General features: G+C 51.6%; 1 protein-coding gene and 1 pseudogene across 1 annotated transcript in view; one reads left to right on the top strand and one right to left on the bottom strand.

The window, feature by feature from the left end:
* The window catches only part of ITGAE (integrin subunit alpha E), a 60,192-nt gene that overhangs the window by 33,034 nt on the left and 652 nt on the right, over nucleotides 1-26,506 (bottom strand). Inside the window, exons 2-8 of the mRNA XM_037133047.2 lie at nucleotides 10,579-10,699; nucleotides 3,613-3,719; nucleotides 2,424-2,491; nucleotides 1,941-2,058; nucleotides 1,590-1,727; nucleotides 1,082-1,197; nucleotides 312-463 (exon numbers count right to left, since the gene is read on the bottom strand). Coding sequence (XP_036988942.2) covers nucleotides 312-463; nucleotides 1,082-1,197; nucleotides 1,590-1,727; nucleotides 1,941-2,058; nucleotides 2,424-2,491; nucleotides 3,613-3,719; nucleotides 10,579-10,699 — 820 coding nt within the window. The remainder of the gene's footprint in view (nucleotides 1-311; nucleotides 464-1,081; nucleotides 1,198-1,589; nucleotides 1,728-1,940; nucleotides 2,059-2,423; nucleotides 2,492-3,612; nucleotides 3,720-10,578; nucleotides 10,700-26,506) is intronic.
* On the top strand, nucleotides 13,919-14,749 carry LOC119040160 (60S ribosomal protein L7a-like; annotated as a pseudogene).

The raw sequence follows: 26,506 nt of genomic DNA, 5'->3' as shown, positions 1-26,506 counted from the left end.
TTAGGCACCTCAGGTCTCCAAGTACAAATCGGAGCTGTGATACAGACCCAAGCAGCCCGGCCCCTGAGCCTGGCCCTGAATGAGCTGCTGCTCATAAGAGGAGTCTTCAGAAGAATTTCTGGAGGACTGTCCTGGGGTGTCACTCATCAGCCAAGGCTGCATAGAAAGACCTCACATTCCCCTCTCAGCCAGTTCCTCTTCACAGTTCTGTCCAGCCACCTTCTTGGGGCATGACGCCTCCAGATCTCTGGGCAGGGATGCCAGCCAGCACCCAGAAGTACCCAGGTGATTCCCACTGCCCTCACACTCACAGAGCATGCTTCATGGCAGAGGCTGTCCTGGTGACATTGCCCACTTGAGTGATGTTCTGGACTCTGCTGAGGGAAGCCATCACATCCTGGCTGTACTGAAGGTCAAACTCGGTCTGGATCACTCTTCCATACTGCACCAGGGCAAAGCTGCACTGGAGGGAGGGCGCAGGAAGGAGGTTAGCAGAGTCACCATGCCCAAGGCCCTTGAGTAGCTTCCCTTGGAAGTGGTGGAAGAATCCACTCCTTCATCCTCGTTTAATGCAGGAGAAGATGCTGAGGCACAGGGAAATCTCTGAGCAAGTGGGGGTGGAGGGGGGTGTGACGGTAATGCCCCCCGTGAACCACAGGCCTCTTCTCCCTGAACCCCTGAGCTTGCGTACTCCCTCTCCCCTTCATATTGACCACGTGGCTTTCTTTGGCCGTTGGGATATCAATAAATGGGATATAATCAGACACATGAAAAGCACTGTGTGCATTAGGTCTCGCCCTCTTGGAATGTTGCAGCCATGAAAACGTTGGGCTGACCTGCTGGAGACACATGGCCAGACAAGTGAGGCCATCTTAGGCCATCCAGTCCCAGTCAAGCAACCAGATACCTGCAGCTGCAGGAAAACCCTTCCGGCAAGACCATCAGAAGAACCACCCAGCTGAGCCCAGCTCAAAGAGCTGACCCACAGAACTGTGAAGAGCTCGGTGGTGGTTGTGTTGAGGTGGTTTGTTCACAGCAACAGACAGCAACAGACTGTGAGTCTAGCTCCTGGGAAGCCTACCTCGAAGCACTTCTCATACACACTCCTCATCATGTTAGAGATAAAGTCTTTGGCTTTCTGGAAGTCTGGAGCATCGATGCTTCCTGAGCCATCCAGGATGATGGCGATTTCTGTGCCTGGGCCAAGACAGGGAGCAGCTGGTCAGGAGTGGGCATGGAGTTTGGGGCAGGAGTGAGGGTGGTACGTCCTGCTCTGTAGGGCACCCACCCCACTCAAGCCCCAAGGGCTCAGTTCAGGTAAGAAGTCAGTGAAGCTCTCAAGAGTGAAGCCCTTGTCTCAGAGGCAGAGAAAGAGTCAGAACCTGCTCAGGCTCTGCCTGTGTGTGAGTCACTCCCATCACTCCCACTCTCTGGGCCTCAGTTTGCCCATCTGTAAGATGGAGAGGCCTGTAGAAGCCAGCCACTGTTCCCCGTCTCACAGACCCAGGCACCTCGCGCCCCTGGATGTCACCGGCTTAGGTGTCAGCTCTGAGAGCCTCTGGGAACAACCCAGGTGCGCCTCTTCTCACCAGCTTCTGCCTCCTCCTCCTCTTCCTCCTCCTTTGCCCTCGGAGCCCGGCGCCACCTGGCTGCACCCTCTGTGCTGCCTTTTTGGTTCCTGTAGCAGTCTCCAGCATCCATATGCGCCTCGGGATCCAGGAGATATTCTTTGAAAAATACACACGGAAGAGCTCAGAGTCAGACAGCCTCCCTTCTCACCTCAAGGGAAACCCGCACTTAGCCCACAGGGGACCTTGGCCTGCCTTGCCCTCCCTGGGCCTCTGTGTCCCTCCGCCTCTGCCGTGGGCTGGCGCCTGTTCTTGGAGACCCAAGGAGATCTCTTCAGGGCTGTTCAAGGCCAGTGGGTATCCAGTCCTTACCAACATTGTTGAAAGAAACCTGGGTCTTGGGACTGAGGTCGGGGGCCAGCAAGCTGCAGGTGCCTGTGAGTTCTGAGCTGAGGCTGTGGGGCTGCCGGGCCACCTTCTGAATACAGATCTGGGGAAGAGGGAGAGAAAGGGAGAGGGCAAGTCTGGGTCACTCCCAGCCCAGGCCCCCTAGTCACAGCTACACAGAACTAAGTGCCTCAAACAGGCAGGGGATGCCAGAACAGCTAGCTCATCTTCCCCAGGGGTAGGAGTTGGTGCCAGGGTCAGAGCTGAGGCTAGCCCCTGGGTCAGTGTGCTGGGTCACATGGAGTACCCTGTCAGAGCCGAGGTCAGCCCTGGTGTTGGCACCAGGGAGACAGCTGGGCTTGACCCTGAGAATAGCACACCAGTGAGGACTGGTATGAATACCAGTTTGCCACAGGGGTCAGCTCCAGCCTCCCGGAGGCCCTGCAGCCCCGTCCCGTGCACACTCACCAAAACACTGTCATTGTTCCGGACCACAGTCATTCCCCGGTGCCGCCCCTTTGAGATGGGAACATGCTCTGAAACAGTTAAGCCTAGGTAAGGTGGGTGGGATGCAGGGAGGCAGCCCTGGGGCCAAGGTCAGAGACAGCACAGGGCCTGTGATGTCTGCTCTGTGCTGGCTTGTAACAAGTGGTGACGGGGACCTAGGAATAACTGAGGCCTGGTACTTTTCCTCCGGAGGCTCCCAGTCTGCTGGGGCAGGTGGGTAAGGGAGAACCAGGTGGTGGGTGTGCGCAGAGCAGGGGGGCTGCACAGGATGCTGAGGAACTAGCTCTAGGGACTGATGAATTCTCTAGTCTCAAGGGACCTGCCTCTGGGTAACCTTACTGCCCCACAACTCCAGGGGCAGATATGGTAGCTCCTTCCTCTCTCTTGCCAATGTGGCCTCAAGAGACTGGAGACACTGTCTCGTTTTTGAGCCACTAGATCACCCTGTCACCCTGCAGGACTGTGTGCCCTCTGGAGGCTGTTCAACACAGTGCCTCTTACAGAGACCAGGCTCTGCCCTGCAGAGCTGAGGGGTCATCAGCGAATGTGTGCCTTGAGCTGGATTGGGTGGGGTGGGTAGCGTTTGGTTAATAAGTGAATTCGGTTCATTCGTTTGTTCAAACAGCATTTACGGAGCACCTAGTATGTGCCAGGTCCCATGCTGGACATTAGGCTGGCCACAGCTAAACTGGGAAGCTAGGGCTGGACTCCACCGAGGTGTGACAAGTTGCAACGGGCGAGGTTTGGGAACCAGGGAAGTTGGGTTTGCGTCTGCGGTGCCGCCAATACTATTTGTGTGATCTTAGTCATACTGGCAACCAAAGGCTTTCTCTGAACTGGAGGCTCCTCTCCTGTCGAACACTATGGTTTTGAGGATTAAAAGTGAATGAAGAAGCACTTAGTATGGTGAGTACTCAATACATGTTAGGTGTCGTTCTGGTGTTAGGGCTGGGTGGGAAAGGTGGGCTGGGGGTTACAGTTGGGTTAGGATGGGATTGGGCACTGGGGGAGAAGGTGGGCTGTGGGTGGTAGTGGAGTCTTCGGGGAAGGGACTGGGTACACGGGACAGGGGTTGCAGTGGGCTGGGCGGGGTGAGCGGGACTCCCGGAAGAGGTCCTGGGAGCATTCCCTGCAGCTGGGTCTGACTTACCCACAGGTTGGCAAAGGATCGCCTCCTGGCTGAGGGCATCCTGGCTGAGGGAACACTGGTACAGGGGTCCTGCTGTCCTGTCGGCTCCGTTGCTGGTGACCAGGAGCCTGAGTGGGAGGGTAGACCACAGAGTTGAGCTGGCTGCTGACCCCCTTCTCCTCCCCGCCCGCCCATGCACTGTCTCCCCATTCCGGGCCCGCAGGCTCCCTGGCTGGGAAACCGGGAGAAGGCGCAGACTGGGGAAAGGCAGGCAGACCCCGCAGCACGCAGAACACTGTGCGGCCTCTACTTTTGCACAGCTCCAGGCAGGAAAGGGTTCAGCGCAGCCCCTCTCTGCCCTCTCACCCACCCCAACACAGATGGGGCAATGTTGGCGGTAAACAAAGATTCTGCTCCTTGGTGGCAGTAAGGGGAACCCAGAAGCCACCTACAGCATAGTCGCTTATATTGGGGGCAGTGCTGGCTTCCCAGTGGCTGCCATGGAGAGAGGCTGTCCTGGCTGGTGTCAGTGACACTATTCCCTGAGAAGAGCATGCTGGTGCTATCCTATGAGCCAGTCAGAACTGGAGGTCTGGGGTGGTCGCCTCAGCCCAATTAAGGCAGCTTCAGGAGGTATGATGCCCAACAGTAAACTCCTCCCCCCACCCCGCCCCCCACCCCCGCCCACCCCGAGGTCACTAATCAAGAGGGGGTTAGGCTGCCCGAGACGGGAGTGAGCTCCCCATCCTAGGGTTGTGAGGAAAGGGTGCTGGGAAAGGCGCCCTGAGACGGGGCTTGGTAACGGTGAACCAAGAGCTTGGTCTTCATGCTGAGGGCAGAGGGAAGCCATGAGGACTTTATAAAAGGGAAGCACATAATTAGTCTATGGTTGTAGAAGGTTGTAAGGAGGCTCCAGGGGCTGGGGGGAGCGGGAAAGAGGTGCTGTCTCGACACTTGTGTGCGCCCGCCAGCTTGACCTGCTGCATCTGATCTCCACCCCACACCACCAGTGGTCCCCACGTTGCCGGGCCCAGTGGACACCTTCCTGTCCTCATCTTCCCCAGGGTCTCCGCAGCCCTGGTTGTCAGTGACCCGCTCCTCCTCAAAACCCTTTCTTCTCGATTGCCTCCTCCCCTCTCCTGACTCCTCCTCAGAACCCTTCACCTGCCGACTTCCAAAGGAAGAGCTGAGGCCTGGTCTGTTTCCTTCACCAGCGCTCTCTCCCCAGGAACCCCCGCAGTCCCATGGCTCCGGCCCACCTAGAAACGCTGAGATTTCCGCCTTCACAGCTGTGGCCCTGGCATCTCTCACCAGGGGTCAGACTACCTGGCAGGAGAATAATGTCCCCCCCACGCCCCCAGACTTCATGTCTCCATCTCCAGAACCTGTGACTATGCTACTTTTCGTGGTCAGAGTGACTCTGTGGACTTAGGTTAAGGATCTTGATATGGGGAGATTATCTTGGATTTTTTAAATTTAAGTTTTATTTTTTATTTACAATTGACTTTCAATATTATTTCTCATTAGTTTCAGGTGTACAACATAGTAGTCAGACACTCATACTTCACAAAGTGTTTCCTCAATAGTTCAAGTACCCACCAGGCACCATACATAATTATTACAATAGTATTGACTATATTCCCCACGCTGGACTTTACATCCCTGGGACCGTTTCGTAACCACCAAGTTGTACTTCCTAATCCCTTCACCCTTTTCGCCCAGTGTCCCAACCTCCTCCCCTCTGACAACCGCCCATCTGCTCTCTGCATCTAGGGGCTTGTTTCTGTGCTGTTGTGTCCATTCATTTTGTTCTTTCCCGCACATATATGAGGTTGCATGGTGTCCTGGATTACTGAGGTGTCCCATTGTAATCACAAGTCTCTGTAAGAGGGAAGCAGGAGGGTCTGGGTCAGAGAAAGTGCTGAAGATGCCACTCTGCTGGTTTTGAAGCTGAAGGCAGGGACCACGAGCCTAGGAATATAGAGGACCTCTGGGAAAATGGTGAGGAAGTGGGTTCTCCCCCAGCCCCGAGATGGAACACAGCCCTGTCGATGCTGATTTCAGCTCAGTAAAGACCCATTTTGGAGACCTCTGACCTCCAAAACGGAAAGAAAATACATTTATATTGTTTTAAGCTAAATGTATGATAATTTGCTGCAGCAGCAGTAAGAAGCTCATGCAATGACCAGCTGCCCATCTCCAACGGAACACGTGGTCTTGACCTCCCAAGTCTGCCCTCTCCGCCTCCCCCCACAACACACGGCTCCACCGACTGCTGTATCCCGCACCCCGCAGCCTGGGGCGCGCTTGCTTCACCTTTTCACTGTCCCCTCCGCCAAATCCATCCATAAACCCTCTGGCTTCTTTCCCCAAATTCTGTCTGGAGGGCATTTCTTCTCTCCATTTCCCCACCACCATCCAGGCCACCATTATCTGATCTGGTCTGCGGTAATAGCATCCTGTTGTTATTACTTTTTTAATTAACTCTTGTAATTTGCACCATGTCACCCCGCTGCTTCAGCAGCGTCCTGTGCACTTAGACAAAGAACCCATACCCCTTGCTGCAGCCACAGGGCCTCCCGCAATCCAGCGCCTTCCTGCCTTCTGCTCCTTCCCGCTCCTTCCCTCTCCCAGCCCCAGCCCCACACCAGCTGGCTCCTGTTCCCGCCCTACCCCCACTGGCTCTTTCCAGCCTTCGGCAGTGCCCGCTGTGCCCTCGGCTGGAATACTGGCCTTCCTGTCCCAAGGCTGGCTTCTTCTCCCCCCTCAGCCTCCTTCGACGGTCACCTCCTCATCAATGTTTTCTCCAGCTTCGCAGTCCAGTTCCTCTGCTTCAAGTCACCCTGTTCTAGTTCCTTCAGAACCTGCCACGTCTGACACTGTCCTGCTTACATGTCTACTTGCTTATTTCCTGTCTCCCCCACCGGACCATAAGTTCCCCTGGGATCTCGTCTGTCCCGCTGGCCATGTTGTTCCCAGGGCCTGGCTCAGTGAATATTTGTTGAATGACGGCTAAACGTCAGCCCAGGCAGCAGGTGAGGGACTCATCTCTGCAGGCTCTGCAGCCGAGCCCCCCAGTTAGGTCACCTGTCCGACAACCCTGCCGCCCTCACTGGCCTCAGCACCTGAGAACCAGGCTCCGCCCCAGCCGTGATTTGGTGGGGAGGGTGCAGGCCCGGAGCAGCGCCTGCTCCCTGTCCTCCTCAGGCCCTGGCCCAGGCTGTTTCCTCTGCCCGCAATGCCCTTCCCTTGCTTTGCCTGCTGAGCTGTCATGCTGAACCCCAGCTCCTCAGGGACCCTTCCCAAAAGAAGGAGCTACGTGACCCCTCCGAGCCGTCCAGGTAGCCCTGACTACTAGAACCCACCCCCACTCCTGGCTTTAGTTCCCACCTAGACCGTGAGCTCCCGAAAGACTACCACATGCAGCCGTGCAGGCTGCGCCCTGCAGAGCCCAAGGGCGCCCTTCGTATCACAGCCACACGGCGTTGTGGCCGGGGGCCCAGTCTGAGCTGCCCCCGCCGTCCACCTCCTCATCACCCCACCATGCTGGGTGGTCTCTTGATCTCCAGGTCCACTGACTGAGTGACTGATAAACTAAACAGTAAGTGAACCCAACAGCTGACGGCCCGTCGGATTGAGTCACCCAGTTCTAGCTTGTCTGTATTCGGTCTGTCCCCAGATGCCCATTCCGCTCCCCTGCAGCAGCCACACCACGGTGCTGCCAGCCTTGGCTGTTACGTTTCAGAGAGAAGCAGTGTGAGGAGTGACAGGGACATGTCATCCTCACACAGGGAGCCTGAGCCTCCCTCTGTGGCTTGGTGGCCAGCAGAGCACTTCCTGCCCCATGCAGCAGGCGCATGGTCGCAGGCCCCGTCATTTGGGGCAGGAAGCCCAGAAGTGCATCTCACCACATCCTCCCATGAGCCCTCCTCCACGTCAGCTGGTGTTCAGAAAGCTTTTCATGAGACCCATGGGGCTCTTCCCCACACCGTTGGTGGGCTCAGGGCCTTCCACTGGGGGCGAGGGCTTCAAACTCCCCTCATCTGCCATGACCTTCAGCTTGAACTTCTGAGGGACAGTCTTAATGACTGCCAGGCCCGGTGCCGGGGGACTGGGCAGGAGACGGCCACAGACATGCCAGACTGAAGCCCAGCTTCACGCACGTGTGGGGCAATGGGAACATCCTGCACCACGAAGTGGGAAAACGGAATGCTAAGCCAACACAAGCCCTGGCCCAGCAACCCCGCTGCTGGGCACGTCCGTGCCTGACAGCGGGAAGGGCACTGGCCCACACCCTGCTCTGCATAAAAGCCCAAGGAAACGGCCCAAACGCCCCTGTGGCACTCCTCACACTGGAAAACTCTAGCAAGGAGAATGAGCACCCTCGCCTCGGGCAGGACTGTGCGTGAAAGTCACAGACTGTATGTGAGCGAGAGAAGCCTACTGTATACCTCGTTTATCACCAGTTTGAGAACAGGCAAAACCACGGCACGGAGATGGCAGCTGTGGCGGTGGCTGGCTCTGGGCAGGGCCTGCGGCTTGCATGGCCGGCATGGCTGGCGATGTCCCACTCTGGGTCTGGACGCCACCTGCCCAGGGCCCACTTTGCAAACATTCACTGAGCTGCTCACGGTGCGTGCATCGTTCTGCGTGGCACATGCCTGCACAGTTTCACCAAACGGAGGGAAACTGCCAACACCAGCCTTTGATTCGAATTCCCGCAGCCAAAAACTTCCCAACAACCCTCTCACTGCCCGCTGTCCCCACCCCTGCGTCAGAGCTTCCTGGCCCTCCCCAAACCCTTGCCGACAGGCACTGCTCACCTCGCCTACCTCGTTTTTTCCCACGCCAGCTTTGACCACCAACTTAGTCTCAGTGCCTGGATCTTCCTCAGGCCAGCTTCCAGGCCCAGCCGCACCTCCCCCTTCCCTGCCTTCTCATATGAGTTCCTAATCCTCCCCCACGTCTCAGGGTCTATGCACATCCCCTGCCTGAAGGACACACCTGCCTCTACGTCCCCAAAGAGCCCTGGACATCCCCACCGGGGCAGTCATCACTCTTCTTGTCATCTCCTGATTCGTCTGCCTTTCTCATGAGCCCGGGAGCAGCATGAGGGCAGGGACTGCATCCCCTTCACTGTCTTGTCCCCCAAACCTCACTTGGCACTGAGTAGATGCTTGGTAAGTACTTGCTGAGTGAATGAATAAGTGAAAGAATGAATTAATGAACTAATTGGCCCTGCCCTCACCACTTAAATCTGATGGTCACCGGCCTCTTCACTGTAAAAATGGAGAAGCCACAGCCCAGCAAGGGGCCCCAGCTTGCTGGCTGGCGGCGTCCTGGCCCGAGTCCCAGGGCTGCCTCAGGGGCTGCCAGTGCCCACCCATCGGTCACCAGACAGAGCTCCTGCTCTGCTCAGCTCAGGGAGATGCGTGGCTCCACCAAGCCAGCAACCCTGAGCACCTCACCTGGCTCCGCCCCAAGGCCTGCTCGACCCTGGGCTCTGGCTCAGGTGTGCTGGATAATATGCAGGCATCCTTTGATCATTGTCCAAAAGCAAAGCAGCAGGGGTAGGGTGGGGAGGGAAGCAGCGCCTGAGCGTGGCTGGGTCTCAGAGCAGGCCCAGGAAAAGCCCCGTGACCATCATGAACACAAGCAGAGAGGGAGGATTGCTCTAGCTTAGAGACTGAGAGACACAACAACGATCCTTGCCTGGATCCAGGCTTCAAAAGAGAAGCAGCCCTTAAGGTCATTTTGGTGCTAACAGTGGGGGGAAAACACTAAAGACATGCTTCCACGTCCGCACACCACCGCTGCCAGCATCTGATGCTAACACATGTTTGACATGCTCACTGTCTGCCTCCCCTGAGCTCTCGGAGTTCTGTCTGCTTTGCTCACTGTGTGTCCTCAGGACCTGGCTCACGGAAGGTGCTCCGAACAAACACTTGCTGAGTGAATGGCCACCGTATACATAACGCTACAACTTGCCTTTTTCTCCTTGCAGTGTGTTTTGCGACTGATCTACCTTAATAACCACTGCACTCTTCTCATTCATTTTACCTGCCACCAGGGTTGCAGTGTGTGACTCACAGCTTATTGCTTCCGTTTTCAGAACGATGAGCATTTCCAGTCTTTCACGATTCCAAGCGGAACCACCAGAAATGCCTTCACCTGAGAACTTCTCTAGGGCTGGTATCCGGTAGTGGAATCACTGAGTTCAAGGCTGCATGTATCTTCCATTTTACCACATATGGCAAAATCGTTCTCCAAGGTGGTTACACCAATTTACGTTCTCGAAAGTTTCACCACATCCTTACCAACAGAATGCTGTCAGATGTAAAGTTTTTTGCTTATTCATTGGGTGGGTACAAATGATATTTTAAAAATATAGGGTAACATAATTGAGCTTCGCTTTGACCAGAAATGACGGGAAGCCCTTTGTGTGGGTGAACTCAGGCAGTGTCTGCATCAGCCCTGTGAGGCAGGTAAGCCACGCCCCTTCGTAGGGCTGCAGCGCTAGGCTGGGGGGGGGGGAGTGGGGTGGTGGTGTTGAGCGCCTGGCTGCAAAGACAGAGCGAGGCTGTTTTGGATCCGAGGCCACCAGACCCACAGCCTGCCCCTGAGCCACCACTCCCTCCTGCCTCGTAGTTTTTATTTTTAAAAAATATTTTTGTCACTGTCCCCAATTTCTACATTGAGCATGTGTAAGAGACAAAAGAGCCTTAATAAACTTTATTTGTAGATAGTTTTGAAGTCACCCCACCCCTGCCTCGGCCACGAGGAAAGAGGCCAGGTGTGGAGAGGGGCCAGGGTGGACTGGCCTGGGGCTCACAGTCTCTCTGAGCCTCCCTCTCTCCCCTGCATGCCCTTGGGAGAGTTCAAGGGTGTCCTCCACAGATGGGGGGTGCCCAGGTTTCTGGGGGGCCCCTCAGGCTCCCTGGTGGCCCCCCTAGTTCTCAGGCTGCCTGTCTGCCGGGCCCCACTCACCAGGTCTGCTTGCTGCTGGGGTCTTGGTGCAGCAGGGAGCGCAGCACGTAAGGCCCACCGCCCTTGGGGGTCACCCAGGGCCAGTCCACGTCCACATTGAAGGCCACCAGAGGAGCCAGGCCTGCGAACAAAAGAGGAACGTTTAGTAAAACGGGCACCTGTTAAGGCCTGGCCAGGCCTTTCCTCACATTATTCCGCCAGCTTCTGCAGCGTTGCCATCCCCGTCGATAGGTGAGGAAAGCCAGACTCCCAAGAGCTTTTCTCTTTGTGGGAACAGGACTGGAACGCAGGAGTGTCGGACCCAGGGTCCCTTCCCCAGGAGGCCTTCCCTGGTTCTCGCCCCAGACACACGGCCCACCTTCTTCACCTCCCACCGCACACTTGCGGTACCTGTCACAGAACACGTGCTCATCTCTGTGTCTTCGTACCAAAGTTAAGGCAGACAGTGAGCCCCAAGGGGAGGGTCTGTATGCATTCAGACTATGTTCCCCCAGGTGACTGAGAGAAAACATGTCCTCAAAATACCTGCACAAGAAGGTTTATAGCAGCTGCATCTGTAACAGCCCCGACCTGGAAATGACCCGAACGGCCACTGCCTGGGGAAGGGATGGACCACCTGTGGTGGGTGCTACTCGGGGGTGAAGAGGGACGGGCACCGACACACACAACGGTGTGTGTGTCCCACACACCACTGTGAAAGCGGCTTCACCGACGCAGAAGAGAAGCTACTGTACAGTTCCATGTGTCTGCTGTTCCAGAACCAATGGAACTAATCTGTGTAAAACATATTGCTGGGGGCGGGTGATTAACTGGGATGGGACAGGAAATATCCTGTATCCTACAGGAGTTTGGATTACAATGTTTTACACATTTGTCCAAGCATATCGAGGGGTCCACTTAAAATTTGTGTGTTTTACTGTATGCAAATTTTACCTTAAAGAAAACCTATGTAAACCTTAAACTCTAGTTGACAGGTATGCTGAAATGTTAGGAGGGGAAGGGTACTGATGTCTGTAGTTTACTTTGAAATGCATCAAAATTTAAGGTGGCTGGCTGGCTGGATCAATGAATATAATATATATGGGTGGATATATATACATATGTATTTTGTGTAATATAAAATATAAATATGCAAAAAGATAAACATACAATATATAAGGGATAACACAAAATGACATGTTGACAACTGTAAACTCTGAGATGTGTGGTTGTTCACTGTACACTTTTCTCCAAGTTTTCTGTATGTTTGAATGTTTTCATTAGAAAACTTGAGGGGTAAAGTTGGTGCATCCAGATTGCCACCCAATGCGTACGCCAGCGACAGACGGGAGGGCCCTTTCCTCCCAGCACGGCTTAGCTGGCTGCGTGCAACTTTCTCATTCTTGTTCTAAAAGAGTATCTCATTATTTTGTTCCAAAACTATTTTTTAATGATCAGTGAGGTCAAGCCTCTTATTATAAGTTCATTTACCTCCTATTCATATAGGTTACCTATTTTATGAGGTACTTGTTGATTTCTTATTCATTTGTAAGAGTTTTTTGAATCCAAGAGGAATTGTGTGTTAATAGATGTTTCTCAGCTGTTTGACTTGATACGATATTTTCCCCACGTTTTTTACAGAGTCAAATTATTTTTTCTTTATGACTCTTGAGGTTTGTGTTATGCCTCTCAGAGATAATTTCTCAATTCACTCAATGGTTTTTTGTATCTTATTTGTTTCATTTCTTATGCTTGAGTCTTTGATTCATCTAGAATTTATTTTGTGTATGAAGTGAAGTAAGGATTCCGCTTTACTTTTTCTGCCCCCAAAAATGAAATTGTGTCAACAGTATCCCCAGAGATTTGAAAAATGGCCGTTATCATTCCTGGAATCCTCACATGCCTTTGGGCCTCAGCTGGGACCTCGCTCTGCCCCGCCGGCCTCACTGCTTCTTACTTGGATGCCTTCATTAGTTCCCTGACCCTTTCCTTCCGAGACTTGTCCCTCTGGCTGCATCCTCTCGATACCAGCTGCCAGAGAGAATTCTTACCAGTGTGGTCTGACCAGGCCACTCAACTGCTTAAAACCCTGTATTTACATGGAAAAGGAAAGGTCAAGTTCTCTCTACAGACTTACCTGCTCAATTACTATTCAATTAACTTTTGGTCATGATGACTCTTAAACACCTATACCACTTTTCGAACAACACTCCTATTTTATGATAGTATGACGTTTTCTTCCCTGAATACACCAAATAAACATGCCATAATGAACGATATTCTGACATCACACTTTCAGGGAATAAACACACTCACTAATTTATGTAATATAACAGTGTTTAGCCCAACGACAGCCTAGGGAACAAATTTTCATTGTTTGCCATGATTGGATAAACCCCAAATGCTTTGTTTTGCATATTCATGCCAATTGGGAGTGCTGAAGAGGTAGCATCTTCTCTGGTTCTGCAGTCTGTTCAGTACACAAGCTATTTCCAAGTGTTTCAGTGTGCCTTCAGGGTTAGTACCTACATTGCCTTCAAGGTGTTTTTCCATGCTATGACTTTATTTTTAAAGTTAGTCTGAGTGCAAGATAGCCATGAATCTCTGCAAGGGTGGAAAAGAGTGAACAAATGGTGTAGAAAAAATATGTACTTTCCCCATAATGACTCCTTCACACCCATCCTTCACCACCCCTGTTAAGTCTTCATTTCCTTCCTTAATGAGGACAATAATCCTTCATTACAATAAGTTGTATATGTAAATTGCTATATTCAAATTATTAGAGTTTTTAAAAATACAAACTAGATTAATTGGTATTGGTATTGGATTTATTTAATTGGGTATTGGGTTGGATGGACTGCATCACAACTTTTCATCGAAATTGATGGAAATATTTTTTTCCAATGAATGGCTTTTCATTTAGGAGCGGTGATTTTAGGAACAAATTAAAGTAAGTAGCCTTGGCTGGTACGGCTCAGTGAATTGAGCTCTGGCCTGCGAACCAGAAGGTCGCTGGTTTGATTCCCTGCCAGGGCACGTGCCTGGGTTGTGGGCCAGGCCCCCAGTTGGGGGCGTGCAAGAGGCAACCGAATGAAAGGGCACTTTCTGTTGTAGGTCAATGTTTCTCCTCTTCTCTTTCTCCCTCCCTTCTCCTCACTCTGAAAATAAATAAATAAAATCTTTAAAACACAAAATAAAGTAAGCAAAGTATAGGCTTATAGACTATGCTATATTTTATACAAGAGAAGGAAATATGCACATACAAATACGCTGTTCTTCATTCACCAAGAAGATACAAGAATTTAAAATCTGTACATATCCAGACACAACTCCCTTTCCTTTTGCTCTCCCCTGGCCGCCCATGATAACGAAGGGAAAGAAGGCCGAGGGGAAGAAGGTGGTGCTGGCCCCTGCTGTCATGAAGAAGCAGGAGGCCCAGGAGGTGGTAAATCCCCTGTTTGAGAAAAAGCCCAAGAATTTTGGCATTGGACAGGACATCCAGTTCAAAAGGGACCTTACCACTTTGTCAAATGGCCCCACTACATTTGGCTGCAGAGGCAAACAGCCATTCTCTATAAGAGTCTGAAAGTGCCACCTGCCATTAACCAGTTCCCCCAGGCCTTGGACCACCCAACAGCTATGTAGCTGCTCAGGCTGGTCCACAAGGACCAAAGCAAGAGAAGAAGCAGAGATTGCTGGCCCAATCAGAGACAAAAGCTGCCAGCAAAGGAGAAGATCCCACCAAGAGGCCACCTGTCCTTTGAGCAAGTGGTCCCTCTCCACCCTGGTGGAGAACAGGGAAGCCTGGCCCGTAGTGACTGCACACAATGTGGATCCCATTGAGCTGGCTGTCTTCCTGCCAGCCCTGTGCAGGAAGACGGGAGTTCCCTGCTGGGGAAGTCATCCAGGGGAAGGCCAAGCCTGGGCATCCAGGCCACAGGGAGACCTGCACCACCATGCCTTCACACGGGGTAACTCAGAAGACAAAGAAGCTCTGGCCAAGCTGCTGGGAGATACCTGGATCTATTACAACGACAGATATGATGAACTCCGCCCGCACCGGGGAGGCAGCGTCCTGGGTCCAAAGTCGGTGGCTCACATTGCTGAGCCAGAAAAGGCCAAGGCTAAGGAACTGGCTACTGAGTTTTTACGCAGTTTTCTGTACATAAAAGCAGTACAAATTCTCCTTTGACCAAAAAGAATTAAAAATAAAAATTAAATAAGTAAAATCTGTGTGTATCCAATATTATAACTTCAAAATAGCAAAATGGATAGAATTAAAATGAAAAATACAAAAATCAACTACCAAGTTGGGAGATTTGAATGTTTTAACAAATCTTTCATATTAGGTATAAAAGACAAAAATCAGTAGGGATATAAAAGAGCCGAACAACACAATTAACAAGCTCAGTTTAAGAAACTAAACAGAACACTTTACCCAACAACAGCAAAATAAACATTCTTTGAAGTGTACATAAAATAAAACATTTACCAAAATTGGTTACATGCAAGCCTCAATAAATTTCAATAGTTTGAAGTGATTTAAATATGTTCTCTGACTCTAGTGAAATTAAAACTAGAAATTAATAACAGAAAATATGAGCATTTTGGAAATTAATGCACTTCTAAATAACCTAGGGTCAAAGATGAAATCATAATGGAAATTCTAAAATATTTTGAATGTAATGAGAATTAAAATATGACAAATCAAAACTTGTGGGAAACACTTAAAGCAGTGTTTAGAGAAAATGTACAGGCCTTGCTGCATACATTAAAAAAGAAAAAAAGTTAAAAATCAATCATCTAAGCTTCCACCTCAAGAAGCTAAATGAACAGCAAATCAAACCCAAAGAGACGACAGAAAAGCATACAGATATAAACATATAACGAGGAAATAGAGAAGTAACTTAAAATAGAGAAAATTTAAAAACCTAAGGTTTGTTCTTAAAAAAGTTATGGGACATCAGCGTGGTCAGGCGTGGGCGTGGCCTACACTATTTTCGCAGCTCTCGCTGCGGTCCCCCCCCCCCCCCCCCCCCCCCCCCCCGCCACCCCCCCACCCGCTCCAGCGCCCCGCCCCCGCCAGGCCTGCAGCCCCTTGCCTGTGCTCTTCCTTGCCTGTGCAGTCGGTTGATGCGGAAGAGCTTAGACTGCGAGGGCAAGGAGCACAGCAGGAGCTACGAGGATGCTCTTGTCCAATAAGCATGTGCTCCTGATCATCAGTCGTGAATCTGCCAGAGCATGGGTCCCATGTTGGATATAGAAATTCCACCCAGTATTCCAAGAGTCCCTTTTTTCTTGGTGCTGGAAGGCAGATTTTGCAACATACAGGGAAAAGTACCTTAATTTGAAGAAGTGTTCTGCTTTGTATTACAAGCTTAATAATTACTATAATTGTGAGGTAATGTGAGCATTGTGGAGGAAAGGGGGCGTGTAACTGTAGGCCATGCTGTGTACTATAAAATTCTCCGCATTTAGCGTAGACATTGAATTTTAATACATAAGTGTTTAACGGGCCCTTCTGCATTAAAAAAAAAGATAAAGGTAGAGATGTTAAGTGAAAAAAATCTGAATTTTATTCTGGGGTGTGTTTGAGGTTTTATCCATGTGAGTTCTTAATTTTCCATTTTGTAGCTCTCTTATAACTTCATTGAATGTAATTATATGTGTCTAATAAGCTATTTAAATGTTAAAAAAATAAAAAATTAATAAAACTGATAAACCCCTAGCAAACTGATGAAGAAAAAAAATAGAGGACATCCAAACACCAATATGAGTAGAGAGAGGACATCAGAATAGATCCTAAGACATTTAAGGAATAACAAGAGAACAGAATATACAACCTTTTACCATAGCTTGACAATTTAAATCAAATGAACAAATTCCTTAAAATAAATTTACCAAAACCCCGTATAAAAGAATGTGAATCCACTGTTAAATCCTTAGAAAGAACTCCAGGCCCAGATGAACATTTGAAGAAATCTTCTAAAGAGTGAAGAAATACCAATCTTGTAAAAACTATTACAAAGAATAGAAAATGAGACAACAGTTTCCAATAATTGTATGAGGCCTGCAAAATATTGATATTAAAACCCAACAAGAGTAACACACGAGAGGAAAGGTGACCATCTCTCCGGAACACGTGTGCAATGATGCTTTAACCAACAAAATCTGGGGGTGTGTGAAAGTCACCAAACATCATGACCGAGCAGAGTTTATTTCAGGAGTGCAAGTGCAGTTTGACACTTGGAAATAATTTAATCAATATGTTAACAGAAAGAGAGAAAGAAAAAATCATACGAAGGTTATGACAGATGCAGAAAACGGCATTTGATAAAATCCAGTACTGACTTGTGATTTAAAACGTTGTAGCAAGCTAGGACTAGAAGGCAATTTCTTTAATCTGTTTAAGAATATCCCTGAAAAGCCTGCAGCAAATGTCTTCCTTAATGGTGAGTTACTGAAACCTTTCTAAAATCAGGGATGAGACAAGGATGCCCATTGTCACCACTTCTGTTCAGCATTTTACTGGAGGTCTTAGAGCAGTAAGAAAAGAAACAAAATACGGAGCATTAAAACTTTTTAAGATTTTATTTATTTATTTTTAGAGAGAGGGGAAGGGAGGAAGAAAGAAAAAAAACAGCTACTGGTTGCCCCTTGTACATCCTCAACTGGGGACCTGCCCTGCAACTCAGACATGCACCCTGACCAGGAACTGAACCAGCGACCTTTCGTTTCACAGGCCGGCATTCAAAACATTGAGCTACACCAGCTGGGGCCAGACCATAAAGATTTAAAATGGAAAAAAATAAAACTATTATTTGCAGATGACGTGATTTGGTAGATTGAAAAAGCCAACAGATCCACAGACAAACGTTGAGAATTAGTAAGTGCCTTAGGTCACAGGGTGCAGAGCTGATATACAGAGAGCCACTGTACTTGTATGTACTATCAAAGATCACATAAGGAATGAAAATTTTAAAGGATGCCACTGACCAAAGACATAAAAAAAACCCATTGCCTAAAAAGATAACTCACTAAAGATATACAAAACCTCTACACTGAAAACTATAAAAGATCCAGAGAGATTAAAGATCTAAATAAGTGGAGAAATAGATCATGTTCACAAGTCGGAAGCCTCAGTATTGCTGTCATTTATCACGGTATTAATCTATAGCTTCAATACAATCCCAATCAAAGTACTGGAAAACTATTGGGGGGAGGGGTGTTACCAAGCCAATTAAAAATGTTATATGGAGCAAGAGCAAGAATAGTCAAGGTAGTCTTAAAGAAGAATAGCAAACCTGTAGGACTTACCTTATCACTTAATACCATTTATTATAAAATTATAGTTAAGGCAGAATTATAACATCGGAATAAACAAACAGACCAATGGAACAGAGAGCACATAGGGTCACTGTGACAAGGGGACACTGCCGGACGGTGAGGAAAGAATGCTCTCTTCAGTACGTGGTGCAGGGTCACGGGCACATCAATATTAAAACAAAGAGTAATTTCAACTCCTCTCTCACATGATACACACAAAAATGGATGGGAGATTTAAAGGTGGATTTAGATGGATTATATATCTAACTGTGAAAAATAAAACAAAAAAAGCTTTTAAGAAAAAACAGAGGATCCTGAGGGAGATAAATATTTGTTAAACAGGACACAAAAAATATTAAACATAAAGAAAAGAATTGATAAACTGAACTTCATTAAACCGAAGCACTTCTGTGTCTCAGAAGCCACTGTGTTCAGAGAACAAAAAGGCGAGACAAAGAGTGACAGAAGATATCTGCAATACAAACATAGCACAAAACATTCATATCAGAGTCTGTAGAGAATTCCTACAGATCAATAAGAAAAAGCCATGTAAGCTAACTGAAGAGGACATTTCATAAAAGGGGTTATGCAAATGACCCCAGCTGCTATAGCTCAGTGGATTGAGTGCAGGTTGGGAACCAAAGGGTCACTGGTTTGATTCCCAATCAGGGCACCTGCCAGGGTTGCAGGCCAAGTTCTCAGTGGGGCATGTGCAAGAGGCAACCACACATGGGTGTTTCTCTCCCTTTCTTTCTCCCTTCCCCTGTCTCTAAAAATAAATACATAAATCTTTTTTAAAAAAGAGGTCAGGAGAGTAGTTACCCTTGGGGATGAGGTGCTGACTGCAGAGGGGCCCCCAAGGTGCTTCTGGCATGCTGGCAGTGCTCCATTTCCTGAAATGGGTACCGTGACATGGATTTGATTTCATTTGAAAATCCACTGGTCTGGCCCTGGCTGGTGTAGCCTGGTGGATTGAGCACAGGCCTCGCAAAGGGTCGCCGGCTCGGTTCCCAGTCGGGGCACGTGCCTGGGTTGCAGGCCAGGTCCCCAGTGGGGGACACATGAGAGGCAACCACACATTGATGTTTCTCTCCCACTCTTTCTCCTTCCCTTCCCCCTCTCTAAAAATAAATAAATAAAATATTTTTTTAAAATCCACTGGTCTGTATTTGTCCATTTTTTCCTGTATGTTATACTTCAAAAGCAGTTCACATTAAAAAATAATTGCAAGTGTTTGAAACACACTGAGCAGATAAAGTCCCATGAATTCATAATGACATTTAAGAGAGAGCGAGAGAGAAGAAACCAAAACACTGCATTGGTCACCATTGGAAGTAATGAGGGAACCGTCCCCTTATTCTGAAAACTGACTATTAAAAGGAAAGTATTCAATTTTCTAGTCTTTCCAGTGTCAACTGCATTAGGACTAAATAGTTCTGGTTGAGGAGAATAAAGTTCTCCACAGAAGAATTATTACTAATGAGTGAGGAATCGTACAATCGTAGAACAGTCTTGCAAGCCATTACACAGTACGTAACTTGGCCAGGCCGTCAGTGGGTGTGACAGCTCGATGGGTTTGGGAGGGCGCCTGGCAGGCAGGCTGACAGCCCCGGAGCCCGCTCTGGTCAAGCTCAGTGTCCCCAGGTGGGTCCCCGAGCCAATGAGCCTCCTGGTGCAACACCCTGGGAAGGACCCTGGGACCCAAGACTCTGCCTTTCTAACATGTTCCCAAGTGACACGCTGCTGCTGCCATCAGACAACGTTTCAAGTAGCAAGTGTGTGAAATACTTCGGGAAAAGAAACCACAAGGGGGAATGCCATGCGGGAAGAACGGCACAATTCCAGGATGGTTTAGAGCGTGGCTGCCAGAAACGCGAGCCTGAGTTTAATGAAGCCACGAGCACTAACGTCCGGGTTTGGGGGAATGTAGGGGTTAGAAGAATGAACCGCACGCAGATCCCAGGTGACCTGAGCTACAAGACAGGTGACTGAGCTCTGCAAGGAAGCAAGGACTTGAAAAACTCATGAGGCAACATACGAGGCAACACGCAGGCGAGGGGCTGCGCTGGACCTTGACCTGGACCAAGGAACTGTCGGAGGGAGACAGGAAGGTCTGAGTGTGGACTGGGCGGGCAGTGACACAGAGAAGTGCTGCTAGTTTTGTGAGGAGATGAGAACAATGCAGCTAAGAAAATACCCACATATGTCAGAAACTGCATTGAAGCACTTAGGGCTGACATGACGGATATTTGGGATTTACTTTAAAATAATGCTTCTGAAACATGATTGTGCCAGTGAACACCGAAGTGGCCTGTTAAAAACGCAGTGTCTGCTCCAGCAGGTCAGGGAGTGGGGCTGAGACCCTCAGCTCAGCGGCCCCTCGGCGGCGGCACCTGCACTGCTGGTCCCCCAACCCAATTCTGAGCAGCAGGCTTTAAAATGCTTTGGCAAAAATACTTGAGAACAATGCCATTTGCATGGTGGGTATATTGGGTTTATTATTGTTGTTTACTTCTGTACATGCTCACAATTTTGTTACTGAAAACCACCCTTCCACACTGGCTGGTGTAGCTCAGTGGATTGTGCATGGGCCTGTGAAGCAAAGGGTCACTGGTTCGATTCCCAGTCAGGGCACATGCCTGGGTTGCAGGCCAGATCCCCAGTAGGGGACACATGAGAGGCAACCACACATTGATGATTCTCTCCCACTCTTTCTCCTTCCCTTCCCCTCTAAAAAAAAACAACAACCTTCTGGGCCCTGGCTGGTGTAGCTCAGTGGATTGAGCGTGGGCCTGTGAACCACATGATTGCGGTTCCGTTCCCAGTCAGGGCACACGCCTGGGTTGCAGGCCAGTTTCCAGCAGGGGACTCATGAGAGGCAACCATACATTGATATTCTCTCCCTCTCTCCTTTCCTTCCCCTCTAAAGATAAATAAATAAAATCTTAAAAAACAAAACAAAACAAAACAAAACACCTTCCAAAGGCTGCAGGAGGAGGCAGGGTAGATTGGGGATGGGCGGGGCGGGGGCGGAAGTGTCCCCCTCTCGGTCCCCAGCCCTCTCCCTGAGCTGGCGCACAGGGCCAGCGGCACGTCACTCATTCCCTTTACACCTCTGCCGTGCCCGGGACGATTTGTAGTGACTCATAAAACACACAATTCACTAAGATAAAACTTGTTTTAAAATAAAAAACAGAAAACTGTACTTGAACAATAATTAAATAAATTTTAAAAATAAAATAAAATAATGGGGAGGCGGTTTTTTTTTTTAAAAAGACAGAAGGAAAAGAATTGTTAAAAAAGAGGGGCACAAAAGAGGGGCACAATCGAACCAGACAGGAGCCGAGAACAGCCCTGCGTGTCGGTCGGCCAGTGCCGGCATCGTCTGCCCAGGGGCCCTCTTGTCTCTGAGCCCAGGACTGGCACACAGTAGGCTCTTAATAACACTAACTGTGGAATAGATGCATTAATAAATGAACTGTCCTGAAGCCAACATAAGGGTGAAAGTGACCAGTTATGTCATTCACAGCATCCCAAAAATTGGGGGGGGGGGACCCAAAAACTATTCTGGGGAAGCAGAAATAACAGAAAATCAGGGGGAAAAAACCTCCCTGAGGGTTCATTTAGCAAGACCCTGAATTTGCTGAGGCAGGGTGGGGTAAACAAAAGAAACAAAACAAAACACAGGAGCGGACAAACCTGCACCCAGAGCGGCAGTTATTCGAGGTCCCTCCACTGCCCTGAAGTAGAGCAGACACTGTCACCAGCCCGCGAGCTCCTCCCCCTCCGGGCCCAGGTGTCCCCTTGCAGATTTGGTGAGAGCACCAGAACCCACCCCAGCCTGCTCAAGTGTACGTTTGCACGCATCTTCCCTCTGAGTTCTGTCTCCTCCTCCTCCTCGCCATGCACCCACTCCCGGAAGCCCTCCTGACCTCCAGACCCCCACCCGGCTACCTGCACCCCCACAAGCCTTTCCTCACCATCTAAAATGATCTTGCTCATCTCCTGTTTCCTTATTGCCTGTGAGCGTTCCCCCCCCTCCAGGAAGTCCCCAAGGGCAAAGACTGCAGGTCATGGCCCTGCCAGGTATGGTGAGGTGCTAGGCAGGCTACGTGGGCTCACAGACTCCCTGTGGCCTACCCATGGACCCTCAAGGGCTCCAGAGCAAGACCCGAAGTGGGGCAGAGGGAGTATTGTCTGCAGGGAATCTGGATTCCGGCTCCTTGGCCCATTTCATGCGGAGCCCTGTGTTTCTCAATTGGCCAGGCTGGGTAAGGGTGAGTGTCAGCCCACTATCGAGAGAGAATTCTTACTGCCTAGGGAACTCAGACATGACATGAACCCCAAGATGGTCCAGTGTCCTCATCCGGGCCTCCATGGTACCTCCCTGCCCAGCCTGATGCCCCCCGGATGCCAGGTCTGCTCCCGGCCATGCCCAGCTCCTCTGCACTTCAGCCCCGCCCCCCCAGACACCATCTGCACACAATCCACCTCTGGGCCTTCACAGGAGCGACGCCACGCCCAGCGTGCCTGCCTCCCCCCTTCCCTCCTCTGCCCCATCCTGGGGCCCTGCTCAGGCCCTCCCTTGTCCCAGGCCAGAGTCCCAGCCACAGCAACCCAAGCCCCCTTTCTGTGGCACCCCTGTCTGACTCCGACTAAATCCTGTCTGGGTCAGAGTGATCTGTGATTAAATCTGCCTCCCCCAAACTGCACTGCTCTGAGTCACCCAGACGGCCCCCACACCCACTGCTGCAGAGCCCAGCTCAGCACAGGGCCAGGCCCAGACGAGGGGTCCTGGACATGTCAAAATGGGCCACGTCCCTGTCCCCTACTCCATCCTGGCCCACCCCCATTTTCCCTTTGTTCAGCTCCCTGGTACCAGACCCCTGAGGGGTGGGAAAGGGGAGCAGATTGAGATCACAGCTGCCCTTTCAGAGCACCTGCTGTCTCCCAGGCCCCGTGCTGGGCGCTGAGTCTCAGGAAAGGCCAGTGATTTGCTCGTGGTCCGTGGGTGAATTAAAGATTCGTGTCTGGGGCCCAGGTCTACCTGATTCCAAAGGTTTGTTAAACTCCTGAGGGGTAGGTACTCAGAGAGGAAGGCCACAAACTGCCCCCAGAAGCTGGGCATGGCTCCCAGGCACGCTCGCAGCTCGCTGAGCTGGGGCAAGCCCTGGTTTGGAGGTGGGTAAGTAGGTCAGCGGGCACCAGGCGCAGGGCACCGCTGTATTTGCCGAGCTGTCCCAGTCACCCGCCGCCACCCCCTCTGTGCCTGGGGTCTGCCACCTTGCTGGAGCAGACTCCCCCTCAAGCCCCTGACAGTCCTGCTGCTTGGGATGTCCCTGAGTCAGGCAATCCCTTCCCCTCCCACTGTGACTCAGAGAAATAGCATCCAGAGGGAGACAGTCCTGAGTTCAAATCCTGACTTCACCACCGAGTCACTGCAGGACCTCTGGCTTCTCACCTCAGGCTGTTTCCCCATCTGTGGTGTGAGGCTGTGCAGATTTAATAGGGCAACGTCTGGCCCGGCGTCTGACACTGAGCTAGGGGCTCAGTGCGTGGGTGCTGATGTTACAGTGTTAAAACCACAAGACAGGGCTTGTCACGTTCTCACTGATACAGTCTTGCCCTCCACCCCAAGTGCCCCTCGAAGGCTCCCAGACAGCCCAGCTGACCCAGTGTGTCACCGCCTGCAGGGCTGCCTCTCCAAGCTGTCTGGAGCCTGCTGAGTCAGACAAAGACCCTCTCTCCATCCTGTCTGCCACCACTGCCTGCCGCCTCACCCCCCGCCTGCCCACCACCCCTGGCATTTTAGGTACACGTCCCCACAGCCTCAGCAAATGGAGGCCCCGGGGCCGCTGTCACCCTGGGACTAGACCCAGGTGTTCTGAGCCCACTCTGAACACCCAGCTAGGCCTTGGGGGAGCTTATGCCTCGGACGCGTGTGCAGGGCACCCGTCGGGTGGAGCGGCTCACCCCCTGGCCCACCCACCTGGCCTTTCCCACGGGAGCCTCCAAGTCTCAGCACCAAACCTCAGCCAGCCGAGCCCTGAGACCCCCTCGCCTTCCCAGTCTGCCTGACAGCCATGGCCAGCGGGCCCTGAGCACGGACCGTGCACAGGCACGGTGCTAAGCTCTCATGGATTTTCTGATTTTCTTCCTCAGTATTTCTCCTGAGGGCCCCACCCCCTACCCCTGCACCCCTGGGCTGGACCGCAGCAGCTCGCCCTCTCTGGCTGGCCTCTCTCTGCCTACCCTCTTCAGGACTCCGTCTCCCACAAACATGCAAGTCCCATAGCACCACCCCGGACACTGCTGCTGCTTCCCCCTGTCCCCAGGATGAGGTCCATGCCCCTGAGTCCAGCACTTGGGACCTCTTCAGCCGGGCTGACACATGCCCCCCACATACACACCCTACAAGACAATGTCCCAGGGAAGGTGGGCAACTCCGGGTTCCCAAGTGGTCTGCACCCCCACCTGGCTTGCCCACAAACACTGTGCTTCTCTGACATTCTACCTCTGCCTACAACGCCCTTTTCCTCCCCCACATGTGAGACCTGAGGCTTCCTCAGGGGCCTTCCCCCTGGGGCTGACGGTGCCCTCACCCCCAGGGTCTACCATGTCCTGATTGTGGGGAGACCGGCAATGTCAGAGCAGACAGCTTGCTGCTCCCACGCAGACCTCACCCTGCCTTTTCCTAAACAGATTCCTCACCTCCCACCTTTGCCTATACTGCCGTTCCCGCACAGAAAGCACCCCCTCCCAGTCCGTACCTGCTAAAAGTCTCCCTCACCCTCAGACACTGCAGTCCTCCACCCCCATGGCCAAGGTTTTCTACCACACGCCTGTACGCACAGGTCTGGGCTGGGCCCCAGGCAGAGCCGGGCCTCATGGCCTCCCCCCGCCCGACCCCCGCAGGGTCCGGCAGCACACGGGCCTCAGCCTGAAGGTGGAGGACAGCAGGGCGAGCCAGGGACCCTGGCTTCTCCACCACTGGAAGGTTCGTAGGTTGACAGGGTTCCCTTCTTGACAGGCCTCAGGAGGAAAAGTGAGTGCCCGAGGTCACAGAATGAGTCAGGGGAGAAGACGGACGTGGGGATGGGGAAATGGGACTAGAGCTGGGGACAGGGGTCCCAGCAGGGGCTCAGCGTGTCTGACTCCAAACCCGCCTCAGGCAATGTTCTCTCATTTGCTCCTGCAGATGAGAACTGGACAGTCCCGCAGTGGGTGGCCTGGGAACTGGACGGTCAGGAACAGTTCCAGATTCTCTGTGGCCTGGGGAGGCCCAGCCAGGCCCAGAACCCAGGGTCCTGGGCTTGGGGTCACAGCCTGAGAGCACCCTCCCATCCTCCCCTGCACTTCCTTGTCGCTTTCTCAGATCCTCAAGCTCCCCAGGGTCACCCCATCCCTGTCTCAGGACCTCCTGAGAGCAGAAGTGCCAGTGTCATTTCTCCCACCCAAACTGGAGCTGCCGGGGCCCTGCTGCCACATCCTTCCCGTAACAGCTAAGTTGTGGGCTAAGTAATTTCATCACAAGTCCATTCCACCCTGCTCTCTGCTGTCCATCAGACTGGGGGTGCCTAGGCCTCCGAAAGGGTTGAGTGTCATCTGGGTTGACATGTCTGAAAAAGGTTTTGGGGCTGTGGCTGGTCATTCCAGAGGCCACGGAGGACACACAGCAGAGACAAGAGTGACGTCAGGGTTAACGTCCCAGGCCACAGGGTATTCTAGAGCTGGAAGACAGGACAGGGGCTCTGGTCTGGACCCTCGTTTCTACTAATACTTGCTTGTGAGCCCAGACAGGCACTGCCCCTCTGGGCCTCAGTCACCTCCTCCACACTGGGAGGGTGTGAACCAGAGTCTGAGCATCTTCTCCGGACAGTCCCGGCGCAGGGGAATCAGAGCCGTACACTTCACATAACTGAAAATCAAGGCGAGTGTAAACTGTCAGGTAAGGAAAAGTGAGTTCAACAAAGTTCTGACTTTTCCATGATGATATCTGGATGTTTTTGTGACATCATACATTAAAATGTGTCCCAGAATCTATGCTTCACTGGAGGCCTGCACACATGTGGCCTACCTCTGGGTGCTCTGGCCGCACAGCGGGCACTAGGCCAGAGTCCCCTCCAGCATGGACTCACACGCAGACCCCGGTGCGCACTGGCTGGCCCTGGCCCGTCCTTCAGGGAGAACTCACGCCCCTCGCAGTCTTGAAACTACTTCCGCCTGATGTCCATCTCCTTCTTCTGACAAAGCAGGAGACCCCCCAGAAGCCTGCCCAGATCACCAGGCAGGACCACTCTGGCCCACGCTTCAATCGGAGCAGCCTCCAGGCCAGCTGGCTGTGCTCAGCCCGTCCCAGGGGAGCTGCAGGCTCCGGGTTTGGCTTCCCCAGGTGCGGCTTCCATGGGATGTTGAAAAGCCAGAATGGGACCCCCAGGCAGCGGGGGAAGGAAGTGTCCCTCTCCCCACCACACACACAGTATCTCACGCCGGCCCCAACATCACAAACAGGAAGCAGGCTCCCCCCAGGCATTCGCCCTCGACCACACCGACACACACCCGTCCCCCACCCTTCGTCCCTTATCAGTGCTTGTTCTCACAGGGTCCTCACAGCATCGGCCGG

The sequence above is a fragment of the Artibeus jamaicensis genome, unplaced genomic scaffold, assembly GCF_021234435.1.
Source record: "Artibeus jamaicensis isolate MK-2021 breed Jamaican fruit bat unplaced genomic scaffold, CSHL_Jam_final contig_777, whole genome shotgun sequence".
In the NCBI taxonomy this organism is placed as follows: domain Eukaryota; kingdom Metazoa; phylum Chordata; class Mammalia; order Chiroptera; family Phyllostomidae; genus Artibeus; species Artibeus jamaicensis.
The sequence above is the reverse complement of the archived record's forward strand: the minus strand, read 5'-3'. Positions and strand labels throughout refer to the sequence as shown.